The sequence below is a fragment of the Copidosoma floridanum genome, unplaced genomic scaffold (genome assembly GCF_036245765.1).
Source record: "Copidosoma floridanum isolate Cflo_tuat_1 unplaced genomic scaffold, Cflo_Japanese_pri ptg000007l, whole genome shotgun sequence".
NCBI classification, from domain to species: domain Eukaryota; kingdom Metazoa; phylum Arthropoda; class Insecta; order Hymenoptera; family Encyrtidae; genus Copidosoma; species Copidosoma floridanum.
Genome location: NW_028321884.1, coordinates 6708118 through 6728314, shown reverse-complemented (window position 1 = coordinate 6728314; position 20197 = coordinate 6708118). Strand labels below are relative to the sequence as shown.

Genomic DNA, 20197 nt, shown 5'->3' with positions numbered 1-20197 from the left:
TACGTTTTACAGTGTGAATACATTAGGCAGCAGCTAATTTGACGCATCTGGCTCAAAACGACAAAAAAAACGAGTGTTCGGTAAAAAAAATAACTAGACCTAAAAACAACAATGACTTAACCGAATCTATTCCAGTCACTGAGGGGAGTGAGATCAGAGGAAGGGAGGGTGTTGGATTTAAAGTTTTTCCTCGTGCCTTTACCGCATCTGTCGTTGCCAGGGGTTTTGCGAAAGAGCCCTTGTTTTATTTTCACACGTCGACTCTCGAGTACCATGCTCTTCCCGAACCCTCGCAACACCGTGGAAACACATTCTGCCAGTCTGATGCGTCAAATAGCGTAAAAGAAGGAACCTCAGAGTCGAGAGGTGTATTTTTCAATCGTCGACGATGGTGCCACTGTTGAGATCGAACAATCGAGTTGTCTCCCTCCCTTGGTGTGGATCTTTTACCAAACATTTTCCTCTATCACGCATTTCTTTCGATAGCACTACTGGCAGCCTGAAAAGGGTTTACATTTTTTTCTCATTACAATATAAAATTGATTTACACGTTGAGTTATTACACCCTTTGGGTTGCTATCGCCTTTCTTTTTTGAGTTTACTATGGACATTAAACGGGATTAAACTGGGGCACATACGAATTTTACAGTGAGATATAAACAAGCAAATCAAGCTAGTGCTCCAAAATTATTATTGGTAAGAACCAAAAAATACTTTTCCTTAGCTTAATTTTCGATGTTGAAAAACCAAACGCTAAATAAATGAAACAGAGGGGAAAAAAGCAAAACAAAGGGAAAAAGTACTTTTTCTCGTGGTTTCTTGCACATAAATGTCTTATAAAAAATAGGAGTGCTCTGCTCACTGATAGGCTACGGGTAAGGGATGAAAAAAAGCACATTCGCACAGTACATGAGACGTGGATGCACCTACGCGCGAAAATATTTTATGATCACCCGAGTGCCTCTAAATTCTTCACAGCAGCTCGAGTCACCGCAAACTTTCCTCACTCCAAAGGCAGTGACATGAACCTACCTTCACACACACACACACACACACACTTACTATATATAATTGGGGTGGAGGTGGTGAAAGAGCAGGGGGAAACTATGTATTACGGCCGGGCGAAAGCGAAAGGGTGAATTCACTGGGTGACCTAGTCCGTGTCTTAGGAATTTCAGTGCTCCCCTTCTCGTGTGACACGGGCGTCGTCTCTCTCTCTCTCTCTCACACATAAACATTCCATATATAGCAGATATCTCTTTAGCTCAGGTGCTGGTTCTACCTTTCGCTTCTTTCGTGCCCTGAGCACATTAGATCTTCATGGTACGTGTTTTCCATTCAACTCTTTTTTTCTTTCATTGAATTTCCAATTCCACATGACATTTCTGAAAGATCGTAAAAACTGCCCAACGTACTCATAAAGGGGTGAATCAGTTTTTACATCTTCTTCCTCATGCTTCAGAAAAGTCTTTCATCTCCGTAAAAAAATCCCTTAGGTCCAATTCTGGAGTTATTTATTAGAAATTTCACGTAATCAATCTCAATAATATTTATTATAATTTAAATTTAAATTCTCAATATCAGGGTATATTTTTATTACAGACACTAAGTTTTGTCTGACCATCAGTTTAAGTGTTTACTTGGATTTTATTTGCTAAAAAATTGAAACTGTTACAACTAATGATGTCATATTATACATACACAGCGTTAATAAAATACGCCCTTTGATAAACCAGGAGTTTTAAAGGATGCGCCATTAAACCAGCAATTTTCAGCACTTGGTTCGCACAAAAACGCCTTGGCACACGTACCTGAATTCACATGGCTGCACAAACACGTACAGGCAGACGCGCCGTAACCACGCACGTAACGTGATAATACCCTAATTACAGTTTTTCACTATTAATGGAGGAAGAGGGGGGGGGAGAAGAGCTCCCATTTCCCGAGAAACAATGCCGAGGTTCGCCTCTTTACAACACGGGTGGAAGAAAAACAGCGTAAAAAAATATAAATACAGGGAGGAAGACGGTCCGCAAGCTGGCTAAGTGGGCTTTAGAGGGGAGAAAGTGCGCTCGTCGTACTGGGCTTATTTTGTGAGTTTTAATATCGCTGCTACTCTGCTTGGCCGATGCTATGCTTTGCATTTATATTTGTACTAGATTATTTAATGCAGGCGTAACCTCATCAAGTATACCCTTTGTACCTTGGTACATCTATATTATTACTTTTTTATTTTTCTAAGTATTGAAGAAAAATTTTTTTCTTTAAAATGCATTACTCAGTTTCTTATGTCAAATTGTCTAAACAAGTAGTACCAAATACTGTCTTTGCTCTAAAAATTAGGCTATTTATCTAAAATAAAATCTTTCAAAGTTAAAATCCACGAGTAAAAAATAATTTAACAACACTACACCAAGTACGTGTTATTAAAAAAAACTTTTTTGGGCGTAACGCGTTGATAAAAAATCTGCTTATTTCATGATTAGCACTCGTTAGGGGCAGCAGATTAGGGGAATCCCTTCAAGTTTTTTTTCGTGCTATGATCTCTAAATATTTGTGGGTAAATGCATCAACCAGCCTAAAACGAATCAATGAACTTATCAATATGAGCAAGCACATTCAGCTGATTCTCGCTGATAATGTTATTACACATTTTTGCGTTGCCTTGGCACGTGTCGTTTGTCAAAAATAGCAGCAGCAACGCAAAACAGCTTAACTTGTAATTTCAAAGAGGCTGATATGACTTATGGGTGCGCAAGGCAAGTTTTGGCCTCCTCATACCTTGCCTACAATGTTCCCACGGGCACCTGTCTTGGCGCACATCTGGGCGTAAAATATCGTTGCTAATTTCGCCTTGGCTGCATTGATCAACCAGCCTTGAATATAAAGGAGCTTTTGCATTTTTTTTTTCTTCTTTTTAATATTTCCTCGCGCGTTTGTCTCAGTTTGTTTTTATGTTTGAAGAAGCCAGTGCTATAGCTTATTTAGGTGGACTAGATACGGAATCAATAATAAATCAACTAAGTGTGCTACCATGATCTATTTTAGAGAAATTCGTCTATTTTTTAGTATGAAAAAAAGTTACAAAACAAAACAAAAAATGAAACTTTAAAACTATCCACATTTATCCACCAAAACAAGTATTCCTGAAATATGTATAAGTGAGGGTTGCTTTATTATTCACGAACGAAAGCCTAGACAAGAGTCGCTGGTAGTCAGGACGAAGAAGAAGAAGAGCGTTGAGAGAGAAAGAAGTGATCCGATTCGTGCTCGTAAACACGCAAACACACGTTGACGTGTAGCCCATAATACGACCCGTCAGGCACCACCCCCTGCCAGTGCCCTAGATATTGCAGCAGTTGAAAAGAGAGAATAGTTTGCATCTCTGATAAACGAGGCGTTAGACCAGTAAAACGTGTGAGGAAATATGCATGGCAGCCCAAGCGCGTACGTGTACCCTTAGGGTCGTGTGCAACTCGGACGCGATAAAAAGTGCAAGCGTCTCTTTCGTACAGTCTACAGTGCTTGCTGTGTTTCTACTAGCGCCAGAGCAAAGGATAGGCTGCTGTGATGCATTTTCGAGGAAATACATGTACGTATGTACAATCCTTCACCACTTGGCTAGGCAGAGCTGGTCAACGCAAACATACATCGAAATGCACTCGCTCGTATGAGGGAAGAGAGAGAAAAAAATTTATCGATGCGCTCTGGTCCACTGCTCTGTCTCTGCAGGCTAGCGCTCGTGTATTTCTACTTTCGAATTTTTTCTTGCTTTTTATTTAATGCTTCGCTTTTTTATTTTCATTTTTTTTCAGCTCAGAGCTCCACCTCAATTTAAAATACCATATACTCGATTGGTATTATTTTTCTGTGCAAAAAGCTTCTTCATCGCAGTCCTACACTGAGGCATTTGTTGCACGTGTGTCACTTTATGCACTAGTAATCGGCTGTTGATTATGTTTATCAGGTTAGTGATAAATTGAAATAAGCAGTTTCTCATAACAGACATACAAAACTGGAAATTTATCAAGTAATGGCGTGAAGGTAAGATATTCATACATTTTTATATTCCTCTTGACATCTTAACGATAATACATAAAAAGCTATCTATTGTTTCAAAGGCTCGTTGAAAGTTACGACCTCGTTTTGAAAACAAAAATTAAAATTAAAAAATCAAAACGTTTTTTTTTAATACTACCAACCAAACCCTTATTTTCGAACTTTCTATTTTTCTCGACCACTATTCTTTCCTTTCTAAACTCGAAAGGTCTTTCATATCGTATCAGCTCAGTTCAAATCTACATTTGTCATTAATTATTTTGACAGCCATGTAGAGTTCAAGTTATCAAAAAAGTTCAATAAATCACTAGTGGGCGTTACAAAGTCGTAGCATACTCTAGTACAAAGAGACAAAAATCGCATTATAATTAAATACCAATTTACATCCGATTGTAGTCAGATTACTTTTTTCACTATTTGTTAGATTTTTTCCGAACAAATGATAACAAATGAAATTTTAATGAAGTATCAGGTTTTAGTTTAAAAATTTGTAGTAAAAGTACATTAATAAATACATCTTCCAGTTAAAAAGCCTAGGTATAAGTTTTGAATTTTAAAGGTTTACTATAAAAAGCAATGAAATATGAGCTGAGGAGTCGTCAATAGAATCTATGTAGCTATAAAACACCCTCGATTCATCAAAGACAAAAGTTACCTCGATACTTATCTCTGCTACGCCACAGAAGAGGTAGAAGTGGCAGTAGTGCAAGTCCGCGTTCAGTCAGACCACACAACAGAGAATAAACAACTAACTCTGGCTTCGGCCCAAATTGTGTAGATTTGACTTTAATTTATGTACGTTACTCTATATTTCTCATAAATACCATTTTAGACTTGTTATTTGATGTAACGCTGTTGGCCTGTGTGAACTAGGAATGTTTACATTATATGGCATTAGCTTTTGACAATAAGTGTAACTATTAGAGTAAACACAATTAGTCATAATCAATAAATAAACAGAAAAACACATAATTGTTTTCATGTAACTGTAAGCGTTTTGCTAATTAGGATATCAAATAATCGTGATACTTTCATTATCATTGGCTCAACACCTTCAACAATTAATTTAGTCTCACATGTCAGCTATATGTGGAAGCGCTCGAGCAAAGAATCCCTCGTCTGCGTTTAGTACATAAGAGAGAGCGAGAGTCACAGGGACGTGCCCCAGCCAAGAAATTTGAAAGCTATAGCCTCTATTGTGGGCTGGGGTGGCTGATGGTGTTAGTATCTCCGTCGTGCGCGCTTGAACGCCAACGCAAAACCAATTCAGTATAAAGAGTAGTGGAGAGAAGGTGCGTTGTACATAGTGCGGTACGACGCGCGTGCGCTCAGGTGTCGCCGCTGAACCAGCCAAGGCGGGAATCTCGTGTGTACTCGGCTTTTACGCTAGTCGGCATTTGTCCCTCACGAGACGCGCACGTGTATTAACGGCTATTCTGGTCATATTCTGTTGTTTCCCTGTTGTGGACGTTGGCTGGCTGCCAGTAATGGCCCAGTGCACGATTACCGATTGTCTTTGTTGACATTTGTGGTTTATTGCTTATTTCGATGTATTTGGATTTTCACCGGTGCTGTGCTTATGTGCCAGTCTTTGGCTGCGAGTCGTTGCAATTGTTGGTTGATTGATGATGTTTTTTTCCTTCGAAAAACAGTTTGATGTCTCGATTGTGCATGGAATTTTTCACGTAAAAAGTTATAAGTTTCATAGATTCTGATGAGAAGGAAACGTACAAGGAGTGCGAAGAAAGAAGATGGAGGGGGACAAGAGGAGCTGCTCAACAGGTAAATATAATGGGCTGATGATATTCTTGATAAAGTCTGACGTTGTCATATAAAGAATGATACGCATTTAATAACGAAGATTATTTTTGCTATCAATGGGTTAAAGTTTATTAGTTTCAATTAAAATAATTTGGAAGTAAATCTCTAATTTAGCAGGTATTGCCATTAATTTAGGATAATTTATTTTTTGAAATGTTCTCTAGAAATTTTTAGAGCATGAAAATAGGGTGCATTATACAAGCAACAATGTGCTTGTAGAGAGCTTTTTACTCAATAGCGTGACACATAGTAAGTAATTAATGGTTCTGAAATGGTCCAAAGAGACAGCAAGTAGAATACATTATTTTGAAAAAATTACTGTGATTTTTTTCGTCCCATGTTAAGCATGACGTCCAATTTAATCTAGTAAAAGGGCCCATCAGAGTTTAATTTTTGTACAGCATCCAATCTCACGTTGATTTTTTATGTCGTGGATTCAAAAGATGCGAAATTAAATCCATAACAGATGTACGCATACGTGCACTTTCAAGTACAATTTTTGTGCGTTGATTAATTTACTTTGTAGAGGATGGACAATGCACTTGTCTTCCAAAAGTTCACTTAAATGACAGGATTTTTTTTTATATAACTGTGGAAAAACGTTAATCCACAATTTTTAATAAAGATTTTTTTTTTAATTTTTATTTAAAAACTTTTCGTTCCTGGTTTAGCAAATTTCAATTAAGTTTACAGAATTTTCATTCTTAATCTTAAGGATAAAAACTTTGAATTTTTTGCTATCATCATAATTTAGTAATCGGTGGTTGGGTTGAAAAATAAAATAAAAATTCTATGAAAAGGTTTACTTTTAATTTGCCCTAAAGATCAAGATCTCGGTACATGATCGAATAAATCAGCAGAATTGCGGATTTGCTTTTTAAATACAATAGAGATAACAACACTGGTATATACATGTACGTGTTTAGTAACGAGTATATTGTATTGATATCGAAGAAGAGTTTATTGGTTTCAGGTATTGTATCATTTTTTTCTCATTATACTTGCATTCTTTCAGATGAAGTAAAAATATTTGTATGTTTTCTTTCTACCATCTTCCACAGTAAAAAAAATTAGTATTGTTACGGAACAACAAAAATCTTAGAGCCTTACACATTTGCCACTAACGTCTTTGACAATGGAAAAAAATCTCCAATTTGTACATTTTTTTCCTTGGCTCGTTCTTTCTTACTCCTTTTGAGAAATGTATGAGCTCGGGAAAGCGATGAAAAAATAATACATTCCACAATTTTTCATTCCATGCAAATCTGAGCACAATAAAATTTTCTTGGATTTTCCAGTTGCCCATGGTTTTTCCACAAAAATATTGAACAATCGTTATAAAACAGAATAAAAGCCTTTTATACTTATGAAAAATTTGAAAAAAAAACAATGATGTGTGAGTGAGTGGGTGAGAGATTCGACGCAAATTAGAGCCTTTGGGGGCTTTACTAAAATTTCTAAAGCCCATAATCATGCATTAATTTCATTCCAGGAGCAGTGCTTGTTATAATGAAGAGGAGAACGCGTGCTAGGCTTCAGAGGGAAATCAGCAGTAAAAGGCGGAGAGGTAAAAATACAGCATATAATCACGCACAAAGCCACGCTGATGATCAAAGGAACATAGATTTTCGAGCCATGAATTCCTTGTCCAAGTCACTGCTACTGTCGACGCTACTGCTACTGCTACTGCTACGACATGATGGTGAGACTGCACCTCCTATTCATCTTCGTCAGGCTTTTTTTATGACTATTTCCTCTTTCTCGTTTGTTTTTAAGGCCCGAGGTACTGTGCTCTCGTTAGCGAGAGTATCCGAGACTACATTCTGAGTATTTCAGTATGCATACTAGTGTGATGCCGCAAATGAAGGATTTTCCGCGTAGCTATGAGAAATTGAATTTGATTCGATCTTTTTTTACGGTTTTAAAATTGAAAAATCCTTCTTAGAAGATTATATTTCCATGATTTTCAATTCGTAAAACTAAAATCAATTCAAAAAATTAATACTTGACCGATTTGGAAGCATCAAAAAAATTTTTTTAAATAAATTGAAATGCCCTTACATCTTAAGAACGGTTATTCCCTTGCTGCGTATCTTCTGAGGATAGTATATGATTTGAAAAAAACTCAATTTTTTTAAAGTGCATAATTTTTGAGGACCCAGAGTATCTAGTTTGTTGCTAGCATGAATTTTAATAATTTCGTTCTGATCACAAATAAAGAAATATATATTTTATTTTCATTTGTTGTTATAAATTGCGTAAAAAATAGAACTAAATCAGATGCAGTCTGTTTCTGAGTGATGGGCTGAAAAATATATTGTCTCACAGCTTCAATTCCCTGGGCATCGCAAGATATAGAAAAACAATGATACTCACGTCTATGGCAGGAAGCATGAAAGCGGAAAGTAGCTGGGCAAAAGCTGGAAATAAGAAAAGAAAATTGCCAATGGTGGTAAAGGGTTGAAGTTTCATTTCGCGGGCTCTAAAGATAATTCGCGTAAATTGACGTTTCCCCGGGGCAGTAATATATTATTATGGTTGGAGTATAGAAAGGAAAAGTTATACAAAGCTGCTGAAGGCTAAACACTTTTCTTTGGTACATCCATGCAAGAACAGTGAGAAAGATAGATATATAATGTGAGATGTGGAATAAAGTAGAGGGGAAGATAAGATAAACGCAAGAAATACAATGAGGTGAAGGAGAGAGAATAGATAGAGTAAAAGTATGTATGTATGTTTTCAGTTAAATTCGAGGAATTGGGAAAAAAGCAAAAATATAAATCTCGAAGATCTCGAAGGTAGCGAAAATAGGCTGGTGTAAGGATATAGAGATAAGAAACGGTAACCTTTTTGCTATTTCTTCTTTTAGCTTTGCAAATATTGTTTGAAAGATTGCTCGGAAATTTGATTGAAATTCCATTACATTTCGTGGTAAATATTTTTGAATATTCTAGTCATTGCAAATGTTATTTCATCGTTTTTCGGTTAAAATATGAAATTGATAAATTAATGGTTTGACATTTTCATTTTTCAAAACGTTGTATGGCATCTGAATATAAGATACACGAACCATTAGATATTCCATTAAGAGCATGTTTCTCAAAGCGCTTTTGGAATTGCTGTAGCAATTTTTACATAAATTTGAAAAATCGCTTTGCATATGCATGCTGCGTTAATAATTTTCAGTGCATGAAAAGCCCACCAAGTAAAAGACGCAATACCGTTAAAAAAAAAAAAAAAAAAAAAAAAATTGCAAGAGCTTAGACTGAAAAGGTTGCAATATCGGAGACAACATTCGCCGTCTTTGACATGAAGAGTGCAAAAGCCAAAAAAAAGAAGGGCCAAAATCTCCTGTGTTCCATGAAAAGTGTGGGAGCAGCTGCATGGATGTATGTTTACGTAAGGCAGACTACTACTCTGAGATTTCCACTCGTATCGGTAAGAGTTTATTTGAAATACACCAACAATAATGTATGCGCATGAAGAGGGAACTGATGTATCCGGGAAAAACATATCTTCAAATTCTCATAGATTTGAAGATGGGCTTAACACAGATACATAAATATACGAGTTGGAGGCAGGGGACTCGTTTGTTTTGTATCGGAGGGTACAAATAATATTGTACGCTGTAGCACATGGAACAGCCACAACCTAATGTACAACCATCCTTGGGTACATGCAAGTCAACAAATAGATATCAAGTTATATGTACCATCATGTTCTATAAGTACTTCTATGAGCTTATACATGAACAAATTTGTTAAAAGAAGCAGGGTCCAGTGATTGTTAACTAAACAGATCTTGCAAATAGACTGTTTTTGCAGTAGCATTCGAGTCTCTCGCATGTGATCCGTTACACTATTATTTTCTTTATATACATTATAGACGTGTTTACCGCTGCTAGTGCTTTGATACTTATTTATTACTATTTTGATACGTAAAAGCAGCAGTACCATTTTTTAAGATATCTAGTTTCATAGAAGATATCATCGCGCTAATGAGACATTCATCAACTCTGGTAAACGTTATGTTACGTTTCTTATTTTTTCAACAATAAAAAAAAAAAACTTTTTCTACTAAATCCATTATATAACTTATTCTATTGGGCTTTAATGGTCACACGAGAAGGTGACATTGACTTACTAAGCTCACAGTCTTTTTTTTTTTTTTTTCATGAGCTGTTGGTATTAAATTATATTGCATTGCGTGATTTGTGAATGAGAAAGTTTCTTTGGTAGTCTCTGTAATATTAACCAAGTAGTGCAAAATCTAAATGAGTCAATATTTAGTATGTTTTTTATTATACGGCAAATCATATCACAAGTTTAAGAAATAAGCAAAAATTAGTGTGAAATAGTAGCGAAATTTTTTACAGAATCTGTCTGACCATACAAAGAGCCATACTACTAGTTTAAAAAATACGCTTTGTGCGGTATAAAATAGTAACAGACTTGTGTGCAGCTCTGTCTGACTGTACAACGAGTCATACTACTAGTTTGATAAGTTCGACATGATGTTCAATAGTAGCTAACTTGTACGTAGAATCCACGTGATTTTATGACGATTCATGCTATCAGATTAAAAAAAACCTGTAAATGAAATAGTAGAAAACTTGTAAGCTCTGTCTGACCAAACGAAGAGCCATACTACTAGTTTCAAAAATAAGTTTACAACGGTATGAGCTAGTAAACTCGAATGCAGCTTTGTCTGACTACACGACAAGTTATATCACTAGTTTAAAAAATAAATTCAAAATATTGTGAAATTGCAGCAAATGCGTATACAGTGTCTACTTGATTACATGACGAGTAATGCTACTCGTTTAAAAAATAAGCTCAACGGTAGTTCATATTACTGATTAACAAAACCATGTATCAAACGATATAAAATTGTAGAAAATTCGTATGCAACGTTGATCCAAGTACCCGGTGAGTTGTACTACTATTTTGAAAAAAGATAAAAATTATATGAAATTTTAGTGAAAGCATATGCAGCGTTCATGTGACTACATGATGATTCAAGCTACTAGTTGAAAAAATAAGCTTGTCAAAAAAAAGTATGAAATCGTAACGAGTCATTGGGGGCAGTGAAATTAAATTTTTTAGCGAGATCCAGCCTTATTGTGAAACAAAGGAGGCAAGCGAAAAGTCGATACGCATTTCCGGTGAACAGTGGTAGCAGCTGCTATACAAATCCTTCTATTTGACAAACAGGCGAGTCTGACATACTAGAAAGAAGAAAAAAGAATAAAGAGCGTCTTTAAGGTACATGTACATATACACTGACGAAAATGCAGAGCAGCAATTTAACCGCTTGATCTCGCTGTAGGGTCGAAAAGTCAAGTGGCATAGGTATGAGGGAGGGTTATTTACTTACCTTGCACGTACACACATACATACACAGGCTCTGACCACTCTCGGTTGATGAAGATAAAATGGGATAATTATAGAGTCTATCGAGATCGAGGCGTGGAGGGGCAAAAGAGAAAGCACATCAAGGGCAAGTAAATTTCGCTGGGACACGCGAGATCGGTCGGGCATGCACAAGCCAGGGCTTGATAAACAGAGAGGGGAGAAGAGAAAAAAATGAGGGGGGAGTCAGAGAAAGGGCACAATCGAGTTAAAAAGGTGAAAAGGCATTTTAAAGGAGTCAAAGCTTCGATAAAAGAGTGAATAGCTTCAGCTAGGAATCAGGTGCATTTTTAAGCAGGTGGAAGTATTTACAAGTTTTATATCTTATTTTTGTCGCTGATTTTTGTTTTGTTTATTGACTTCAACCTAAGTTCATCAGTTGAGTTTTTTATATTCTACAAATCAAAGTATTTTGTGATAGAGTTCATGAGTTTTAAATTTTCGACTAAAGTTTTAGTTTTTATATTTCCTCTTCTTCCATAACACTTGTGCGTTTAATTTGTACCGCCAGACAAGATAGGTTTTTAATCTAAGCAAACGCGTATCTGTTACTATTATATAAAAAGTTAGTACCACTCAATGTCCATCAGAAAACTAAATACCATTGGCAACATAACTCTGCTAGATCGAATTTAATTGACTTTTAATTTTAACTCCAGCCTCACCTGCGAGTTGCTACTAATTGTTTCATACTCATCCTTTTTATTTCCACATGGCTCACTTTATTGTCCGTCTATCCTACGAATGAGCTTCTTTCCTAGGCATGCGCTTTGCCTTTGTTGAAACTCATCGAATTACTTGCCAGACGCAGGTGCATTTTCTTCACAGGGACCAAGAAACCTTTTTTTCCTTCAATTATTCACAGATGGCTACACAAGAACTACTTGTAACATCGAGCACTGATTATTTCACGTTTCCATGAAAAAAATAGTATGAGTGTATAGAATCGATACGCAGTCAGGATGGGAGGATCGAAAGCAGAGGGGGATGGGGTTGTTACCTGCCATCGGCGAAATTCCATTATTTGATCTGCCTCTCTTTCCACGAATGTATAAATTGATATGGATATTTACCGTTTCGTTTGCTAATGAAATTTCGACTCCATTTGCCGATGAAGTGGAGTCAAGTGTTGAATAATGGCATTCTTATAGATGAAATCTTTGTATGACTTCACGGAATATACACAGATACACTATTCTTAGCTGCTGAATACAATAATTGATACCACAGTTTGAATTATTTCGTGTGGAAAATTATTTTGGTCCTGTGATCTCCAAGTAGTTGGAAGAGTGAATAAGTAAATGAATGGTTACCCCGAGCCAGCCACAAATTGAAACTCTTATAATTGTACAGGTAACAAGGGAGTATTATTCACCAGCACCTGTAGGTACATACCGCGAGATTCAATGAGCAATAGGAGCCACCCTTAACTTTTGTTTGTAACCACAAGTAAGATATATGTATATTTGATTTGATATCATACCGGAACGAGAACTGGAGAAAGTGTAGGCTTTGTCAGCCGGAAAATCGATCTTCTCTTGCTCGCTCGAGCTTCCCACAATTTTTGTGTGGACGTGCTCCGATTACATCAAGCGTTGTCGTATTAACATAACGACAACGAAGCAAAAAAATGGTATTCAAGAGTTTGTGAAACTCTCCGGGTAACAGGATTGAAGTATTTTAGATCGATTTATGTTTTATACATTGGTACAGAAACATGACCGTACATGTGAAAATTAGAATAAAAACAAACATGTCCCACACATATTTCTTGACCATATAAATCCTAATAATTATATTAATACAAGTGTGGACTCTAATAAGTTCAATAGACTACACTTGACGATCAACAAATGGGCATGAAGTGAGACATCTGCACCTTCATAATATGTAGTGTGCAATCACACGTGCTAGCAACTAATAAAATTTATTCATGTGCAATTTAAAATCGTCTATATCATGCCTGTATTTATGGTTGCAATTCAGCTGCCCGTAAAACATAGACACCAACACACGAGGGCCTACGCATTTACGTTGTCATAAAGGTTGTGCTCATCCTTGCTTACTCAGATTTATGAAGCTGGTACAGTTGTTCTTACCCTTGACACAACAATAACTGAGAAAAAGAGGAAATGGACACATCCACTGATATTACCGACACATTGACAAATCCCTCTTACAATTAAATGTTAAAAGAAGTGGACATGAAACTGTCTTCGCTCTTAATTTGTTATTCTTTTTTCAAGCTCAAGAGACAAAAAAGACCAAGCTGGTGGTAAATTAAATGGAGAAAGGGGTCACCTGTCATATGATGAAAATGTAAAAGTGATTCGACATAAACAAAAATTTTTATATAGATTTCTGTTGTCTCGTTCAATATATTCGATGGAACTTACAGTAATTAAATATTTATCTCAAAAAATTCGATTGTATTGGTTTGGTCAACGAAGGAATTTTTTCACCATTAAACCTGAAATACTCGAAAGCGCTCTCATGAATCAATCTCAATACGGTAATAACAGTCGATACAAAGTAAAAAATTGCTATCGTGCCATCAGAAAAGAATTTGATAAAGGCAACCAATTGAAATTCCGATGAAAAATAAGTCTTATCGAAGCAAACTATTTCTCCGCACATTCTATGCCAAATTACTAAAATTACGTAACTTGCTATTTTACCTCTTCCTCTCCTTTTTAGGTGTTTGAAAAATTAAAATACATTTACCAAGCGAGAGGATAATCTTACAATGGTAATAAAGTCCAGTACGACATATCTCCCTTTGGCAAAAGTACACGTGAATTTATAAGAGCAGCAGCATCAACGATAGTGTAAATGCTGAAAATTCGTATCAAAACGTCGCCTCGTCGTTGCATGTCTTGCAAGCCCGTGCGTTCGTCTCAAGAGTATAAAACACGTGGGGTAAGGGTACAGTCACGCCACATATTTCACAGCCAGAAAGCCTGTGTGCACATTTCTACGGACACCCTGACTCGAGCTTGCTTTTTGTTCAAGAGTTGGAGGTGGGAAAACGCGTGACACACTGGAAGCACCTTTGAGGGCCATAAAGACAGAAAACAGGTGGCCCCTTATCACGACTCAGAATTTATTGCCATAACAACCGACCAGGGAGCCCGAGGCCGCCAACCAACTCTTTGTGTGCCCTATACGTGTACGTGTCTTTGGGAACCTTTCTCTCTTCTTGAGCCATTTTCACACCCCCCCCCCTTCTCTGCACACTTTTTTGTTTATGGCTCGAGCCAAGTCGATCGTCTTGAAATTCGCTCGAACAAGTAGTTGGAACTTCATTGGAAAAACTACTCATACGGTATACCTTTATCCAATTTAATTTTATTGAGTCAGGAAAAATACCAGTTTTGTTTGGTAAATAGAATCATTCACTATAATAATGTATAATGTATGCAACTATAACGTATCTACACTAATAAGAGCTCGTATAGTTTCAACTTCAGACTTTTTGCTAAATATATAGTGACCAGCCACTGGACGTAAGGCTCGTTATCGAAAAACGTCTAGCTCTCCACTGTATGTAACACAAGTCGTTCTTGAGCTTTCGTTTTGGACTACCCCTTTTCTATCTACAATCTCCCATGTCGGTTCTCGCCACGTATAATTCACGAGTAAAAAAATGTAAATTTCTGTACGCTATCGCTAATACGGTTCCACCGTACCTTCAGCCCTAATGTTAAAGCGTGCGCCCGCACCACCAGGCTTTGGAATCGTAAAACGCAATCTGGGTACATTAACTATTCCAAATTCGCGCCGACTTCCTCTGACACGATTTTTTTTCCCTTCCTTTGATATACGTATGTTCCAAGGGGGCTTATATTGCGTGACTCGACTGGGTACACCGCACGTATATCTATTAAAACTACACTTTACTCCGTCGGACAATTCATGTTTGCCCACTAGAGCACGATGCGTCTGGAATCGGAATGAGGAAAATAAAAAGAAAAAGAAAAAATAGAAAAGGCTGGTGGGTAAAAAAAGTCCAAATCGATGCTTGCATGTACTCCCATCCAAGTTCTCTTTGCACTCTTTATCGAGTAGGGGGAAGGGTTGTCTTGTGCGAATAATCGGACGCAACTTCGCCCCGAACAATTCAATTACCCGAGTTGCGAAGCAAGCTCTGTAAGAGAATGTGGTGGAGGGGAAAGGTAAATAGGCACACTTTATTGGAGGTGGTGGATAGTATTGTTGGTTCTGAGTTTCGAGTTGTTGTTTGGCTCGCGTGCAGGGTATGACGATGAGATTAGCATTCTCTCACTTTCTCTCTCTCGTTCCCGTTATTTTTAATTCTGCCTTAGTGGCAAAGAATTTTCAGCTAAAAGCTAAAGGATCGAGCACAATTTCTTTGGTCCACCTTGACTTGCAGGAGTTGAATGAAAAAAATAAAATCCGGTTTCAACGTAAAAAAAGTATCTTGTATCAATGCTTTAGAGGAAAAAAGGCAAAAAAAAAAAGCTTTCGCGAACTAATAGGAAACTTTAATACTACTGTCAGAGAAAATATACGTAACGTAGCGTTGAAAGAAGAAGGTAGTGGTTTCACCGCGTCGCGAATAAATTTACAATAAATTTTACCCAGCATGGCCAAGTGATGGTATACACACAAAATAATGTGTCCACCTAGATGTGTTTGTACTTTGTGTGAGTAAGTGTAAATCAGATAAATGCATAGTATTTAGTAGTACTGGTAGACCGCAAAGTTTGCCCCCCTTAAAACGCTCCGAACTTCATCAAGTGTACTTTGATGCTACTACGAAGCTAAATATACGGTGGCGATTTGCAAGTACAATACGAAAGGAATCCCTGAACAAAAGTAAATGCGGCTGCTTTGAGAATATTTACGCAGCGCTTTGGAATACAATTTCACTACCTCCACGTTAATACGTATATGTATACACACGCTAAATAAAGAGATACAAAGGTGATGCGGTGGGAGGGGGGTTTTTGCTCACTGGAGGGCATATCAGAGCAGAATGAATGAATTCACTGGAGAACTTTTGCTTATTTACGCGCAAACGGCGGCTTTCGAGGCGGTACACGGGCTGAGCTAAAAAGTTTTGCTTTTTAATTCAATTTCAGACTATTCATTCTCCTGCGGGGTATGCTTGATATACTCGGTTGTAACGCGATAGTTGCCTTCCTCGCTTGTACCTACGTCCCAGTGGACAGATATATATTACATTGATAACATTTACATGAATCACAGCGCAAACCTTCCGCTCGTTTTTTTCTTCTTTTTTTTTGGTAGCGTAGAATCGTATACTTTATTATTTGACATACAGGACGTGAATTGTTTAAAATAAATCCAAAATTAAAGGGAAAAATAAAGAAAACCAGCATTCGTTGAATGAGCCTCTGCCATTTAAGCAAATGGCGAGTATTTGTATCATTCCACCGTATGAAAAAGAATTGTTTGATAAGTGTGCTATTTTTATTCTCGGTATGCAAAAACTTTAGATTTTAGGGCTTGTACTTAAACAAGTATGCCAATACTCAAATGCTAATTGGTTAGTTAACTCAGTAGTGGGTAAATACAATACGTCACGTGCAATGGTATCAGAATCAGATATTTCACGTATATTGTGTACAGAGTAAACTTTAATTTTTAGTATAGAAAATTAACAGCTAGCTTATTTAGACCGAATCACGGATATGAATGGTACGTACTTTTTTCTACTCGATAATCCCTTTTTGAGCAGATGCACTTAATGTTTAGCTGGAGGAAAGAGAAAAAAGAGCAGATTGGAGGCACGTAGTTGGAGAGAGTGGAAGACCACATTCAGAGAAGATGGGGACAGAGAGAAAAAAGAAGCCGTAGCAGCTGGAAACCTGATTGTGCCGCTCAATTAATCGTCCAGTCACGCAGGTAGTCTCGTCTAGCAGTGCTTGAAAACCTTAAAACTTGGGAACAGCAGCACTGGCTTCGTCTTCCACCACCGTCTTCTTCTCCTAAAACTTTCGTGTTCGGCTGATTTAGTTACGCACACCCGCCCATCGGTTCCAGGACTAGTTTTGGGAAGATAAAGGATTTTTCGACCTCTCCATCGATGGGGGCCAAGGAAAGGCCAAGTTGGTCGAGCACGCCGAGTTTGAAGAATATCGTTGTGGGGTGGGGAATTCTATCTCGGACGGGCGGGACCAGCTAACAAAGAGCTTTAGCCGTGGGAAGTTCTCGAGGCGCTCGAGCTCGAAACAAAACGTGGATGAAGAAGTGGAGGGAAGGGGTAGTCACAGGTAATGGTTAATTTGCGAAACGTCAATCAACATTACTGGATGGGCACTTTTTGATGATACTCTTTGCAATCTCTGGTAGAATGAAACCATGTTTTAGAAAAGTTGAGCCAGTACAACAACGTTGTTTCCGTTACAAAGTACGCCACTACTATCTTATGAAATCTTTGCTAATATAGTATCAAGAGAAAAAATAATTCAATTTTTAAGGACTAAGTTCTATTACTTTGATGATTTTTTATGAAGATCATAAAGTAATAATTTTTGATTGAACAATGTAAATACTAATAGTTAATTTGTGAAACAGTTTTTCGATAGTTATGTAATTAACATTTTTCAGTTGTCATGATATTAGTTAGTATAAAAAGAGTAAAGTATCATCAACAATAACACATAAACGTGTATGTTATTATAGTGTCTGCCACCCGTTGTTGGGAAAAAAGTTTTTCAAAAAATTCAAGCAACCAGTAATTGTGTCCATACAAAAAATTATCAAAAAATGTGCGACAAATAAAAGGGAGAAATAGACACGTCAAAAAATATTTGGCAGGATCTAGATCAGATTGACGGGTTCTCTTTTAAAATAAAAATAGGTCCCATAAGTAATAAGACTCCAACCAAAAGAAAATAGCACATTGAAAATGTGGGTATGTATGTGAAAGTATGTGTTTGTGCCCTCCTATTTTTTGTCAAATGCCTTTCTCATGTTTTTCTTTCTTGTGTGTTGCAGCAGTGGAGGCGCTGAGGGTCGAAGTAAAGGTTCCACCGTACCTCAAGAAAGGCGAGTCTGCCAGACTGGAGTGCAGGTGAGAGGGCACTTGCCCACCTCAACTCTTTGGCACTTGTGTCAAAATGCATGCATACATATACAACATGCCTGGAAACTTTGTCACAGCCTCTACACACCCTACACTTTCACGAATCTCTTTAAACATAGTATTTTTGATGTTTTCTCTTTCTTTTTATGCCCCCCCCCCCATCTTACTTCTACATCTTTTACTTGTTCTCTCTCTCTCTCTCTCTCTCTTTGTTGAACTATTTCTTAAATTTGATTCGTGTTTGCTCACTTTTTATCTTTTCCTCTCAAAGATATTAAATAATTATGAGTAAGACCTGATGGACAATGTAATAAAATGAAAAGGATGTATTATGCCATTCACGGATGACTTTTTTAATTTTTAACTTAACTTCACGAATTTGTAATTAAATCAGCATAAATCTTCATCAACGATCTATAAATGGAGAATTTTTTAGAAGCCTTTTCTCTTCAAGTAATTTATCCGATAATAGTGCCATTAAGAGCGTGAAATCCGCAACTCCCTACCAATGTAGAAATGTGTTTCAATTAATTTTTTTTACACCTACAGCTCACTCCTATTTTTCTTTTTTTATCGTAATCAGCTCGTTAATTAAAGATAATGCAGCCGAGCTTTGCTGAGTTGTAATGTTTCTTTTTTTTTTCTTGCTGTTTTCAAAGTTTTCTTCATCCAAGCAGAGGGATAATCCCGAGGGTTGGTGCGTTAATGTGTGACGCTTAAACGATGACCTGGCCATCACTGTGGCTGTAGTAACTGAGTCTAGTGTGAAACTGGAACACTTGTTTAAATTAACTTTTAAAAAAAAAAATTTTTCTCTTTTGAATAGGATTTCGCAGGAAATTCAGGATGTTGTAGTTTTTCCTCAGCCTCGGTAGACGAAAAATTTTATTTCCTCCATCAAGGAGTACAATTATACGTAAAAATTTAAATAACAACTGCTCGCTGTATCTACGAAAACTATGGGTCTTTGAACCAATTGATGATTCTATCACAAGCACTTTACCGTACATGGATCGACGTACACAATATTTTTCCAAGATACCTACCCCCACGGGACTTCTGACTGGTATGTGACTCGGCTAAATTTTCGAATAAAACCGCAGGGGCATGAATTCAAGCAGCTTACGACTTGACTGAAATCTCTTTCTTTTTACTGTCGCCTTTTTTTATCTTCGCCGTACGTTGTAAACATAATCGCCCCTTACCTCCATCGAGCTTTGGATCGTATCGTAGATTCTATGAGTACGAGTTTACAATAAAAAAAGCAGAGAAGTAGGAAGAAAAGAATATATATATATATATAAAGGTGTAACAGAAAAGTTGAGAAAATAGTCAAAGGAAAAAGAAAGTCATTAAAAATCTGCGAGAAGAAAAAATAGTTGGGTGAGTCGTTGATAAAAAAGGGAGAAAGTGCAGTATAGGTTCTTGACAGGGAGTCTCCCATCAATGGAAATAATTCAACTTTTCAACAAAATTTTCTCAAAATAGAGTAGTAAAATTTATACTGAATCCATTGCAAATACTAGTAAGCCTCCAAAATACGCGACTTACGAGTCTTTTGACAAAGCTTGTTTCGCAAAATCCCCGACCCGCATCAACTCGAAGCGCTTACGCAATACAGCCAAGTGCCCACTTCCCGTTCTCTTGTCTGAAAGTACGATCCTCGACGGATGCAGAGACACAATACAAGCGATCTCAACATGTACAGTTACGATATAGCCTTAGTTAGAAGAGCCACATCACTGATTACCTGAATTTCCTGGTGTTTGTGCTCCGTTGATCCGCTTCGTCCTAAGGATACGTGCACTCGCTGAATTCGATTGGATGGTAG

At 37.2% G+C, this 20197-nt stretch overlaps 1 protein-coding gene across 1 annotated transcript in view; it reads left to right on the top strand.

The window, feature by feature from the left end:
* Window positions 1-5559: 5559 nt before the first annotated feature.
* LOC106641445 (uncharacterized) overlaps window positions 5560-20197 on the top strand; it is a 32441-nt gene continuing 17803 nt past the window's right edge. The window contains exons 1-3 of the mRNA XM_014355869.2: window positions 5560-5841; window positions 7373-7582; window positions 18279-18354. Coding sequence (XP_014211355.2) covers window positions 5811-5841; window positions 7373-7582; window positions 18279-18354 — 317 coding nt within the window. The 5' untranslated portion in view covers window positions 5560-5810. The remainder of the gene's footprint in view (window positions 5842-7372; window positions 7583-18278; window positions 18355-20197) is intronic.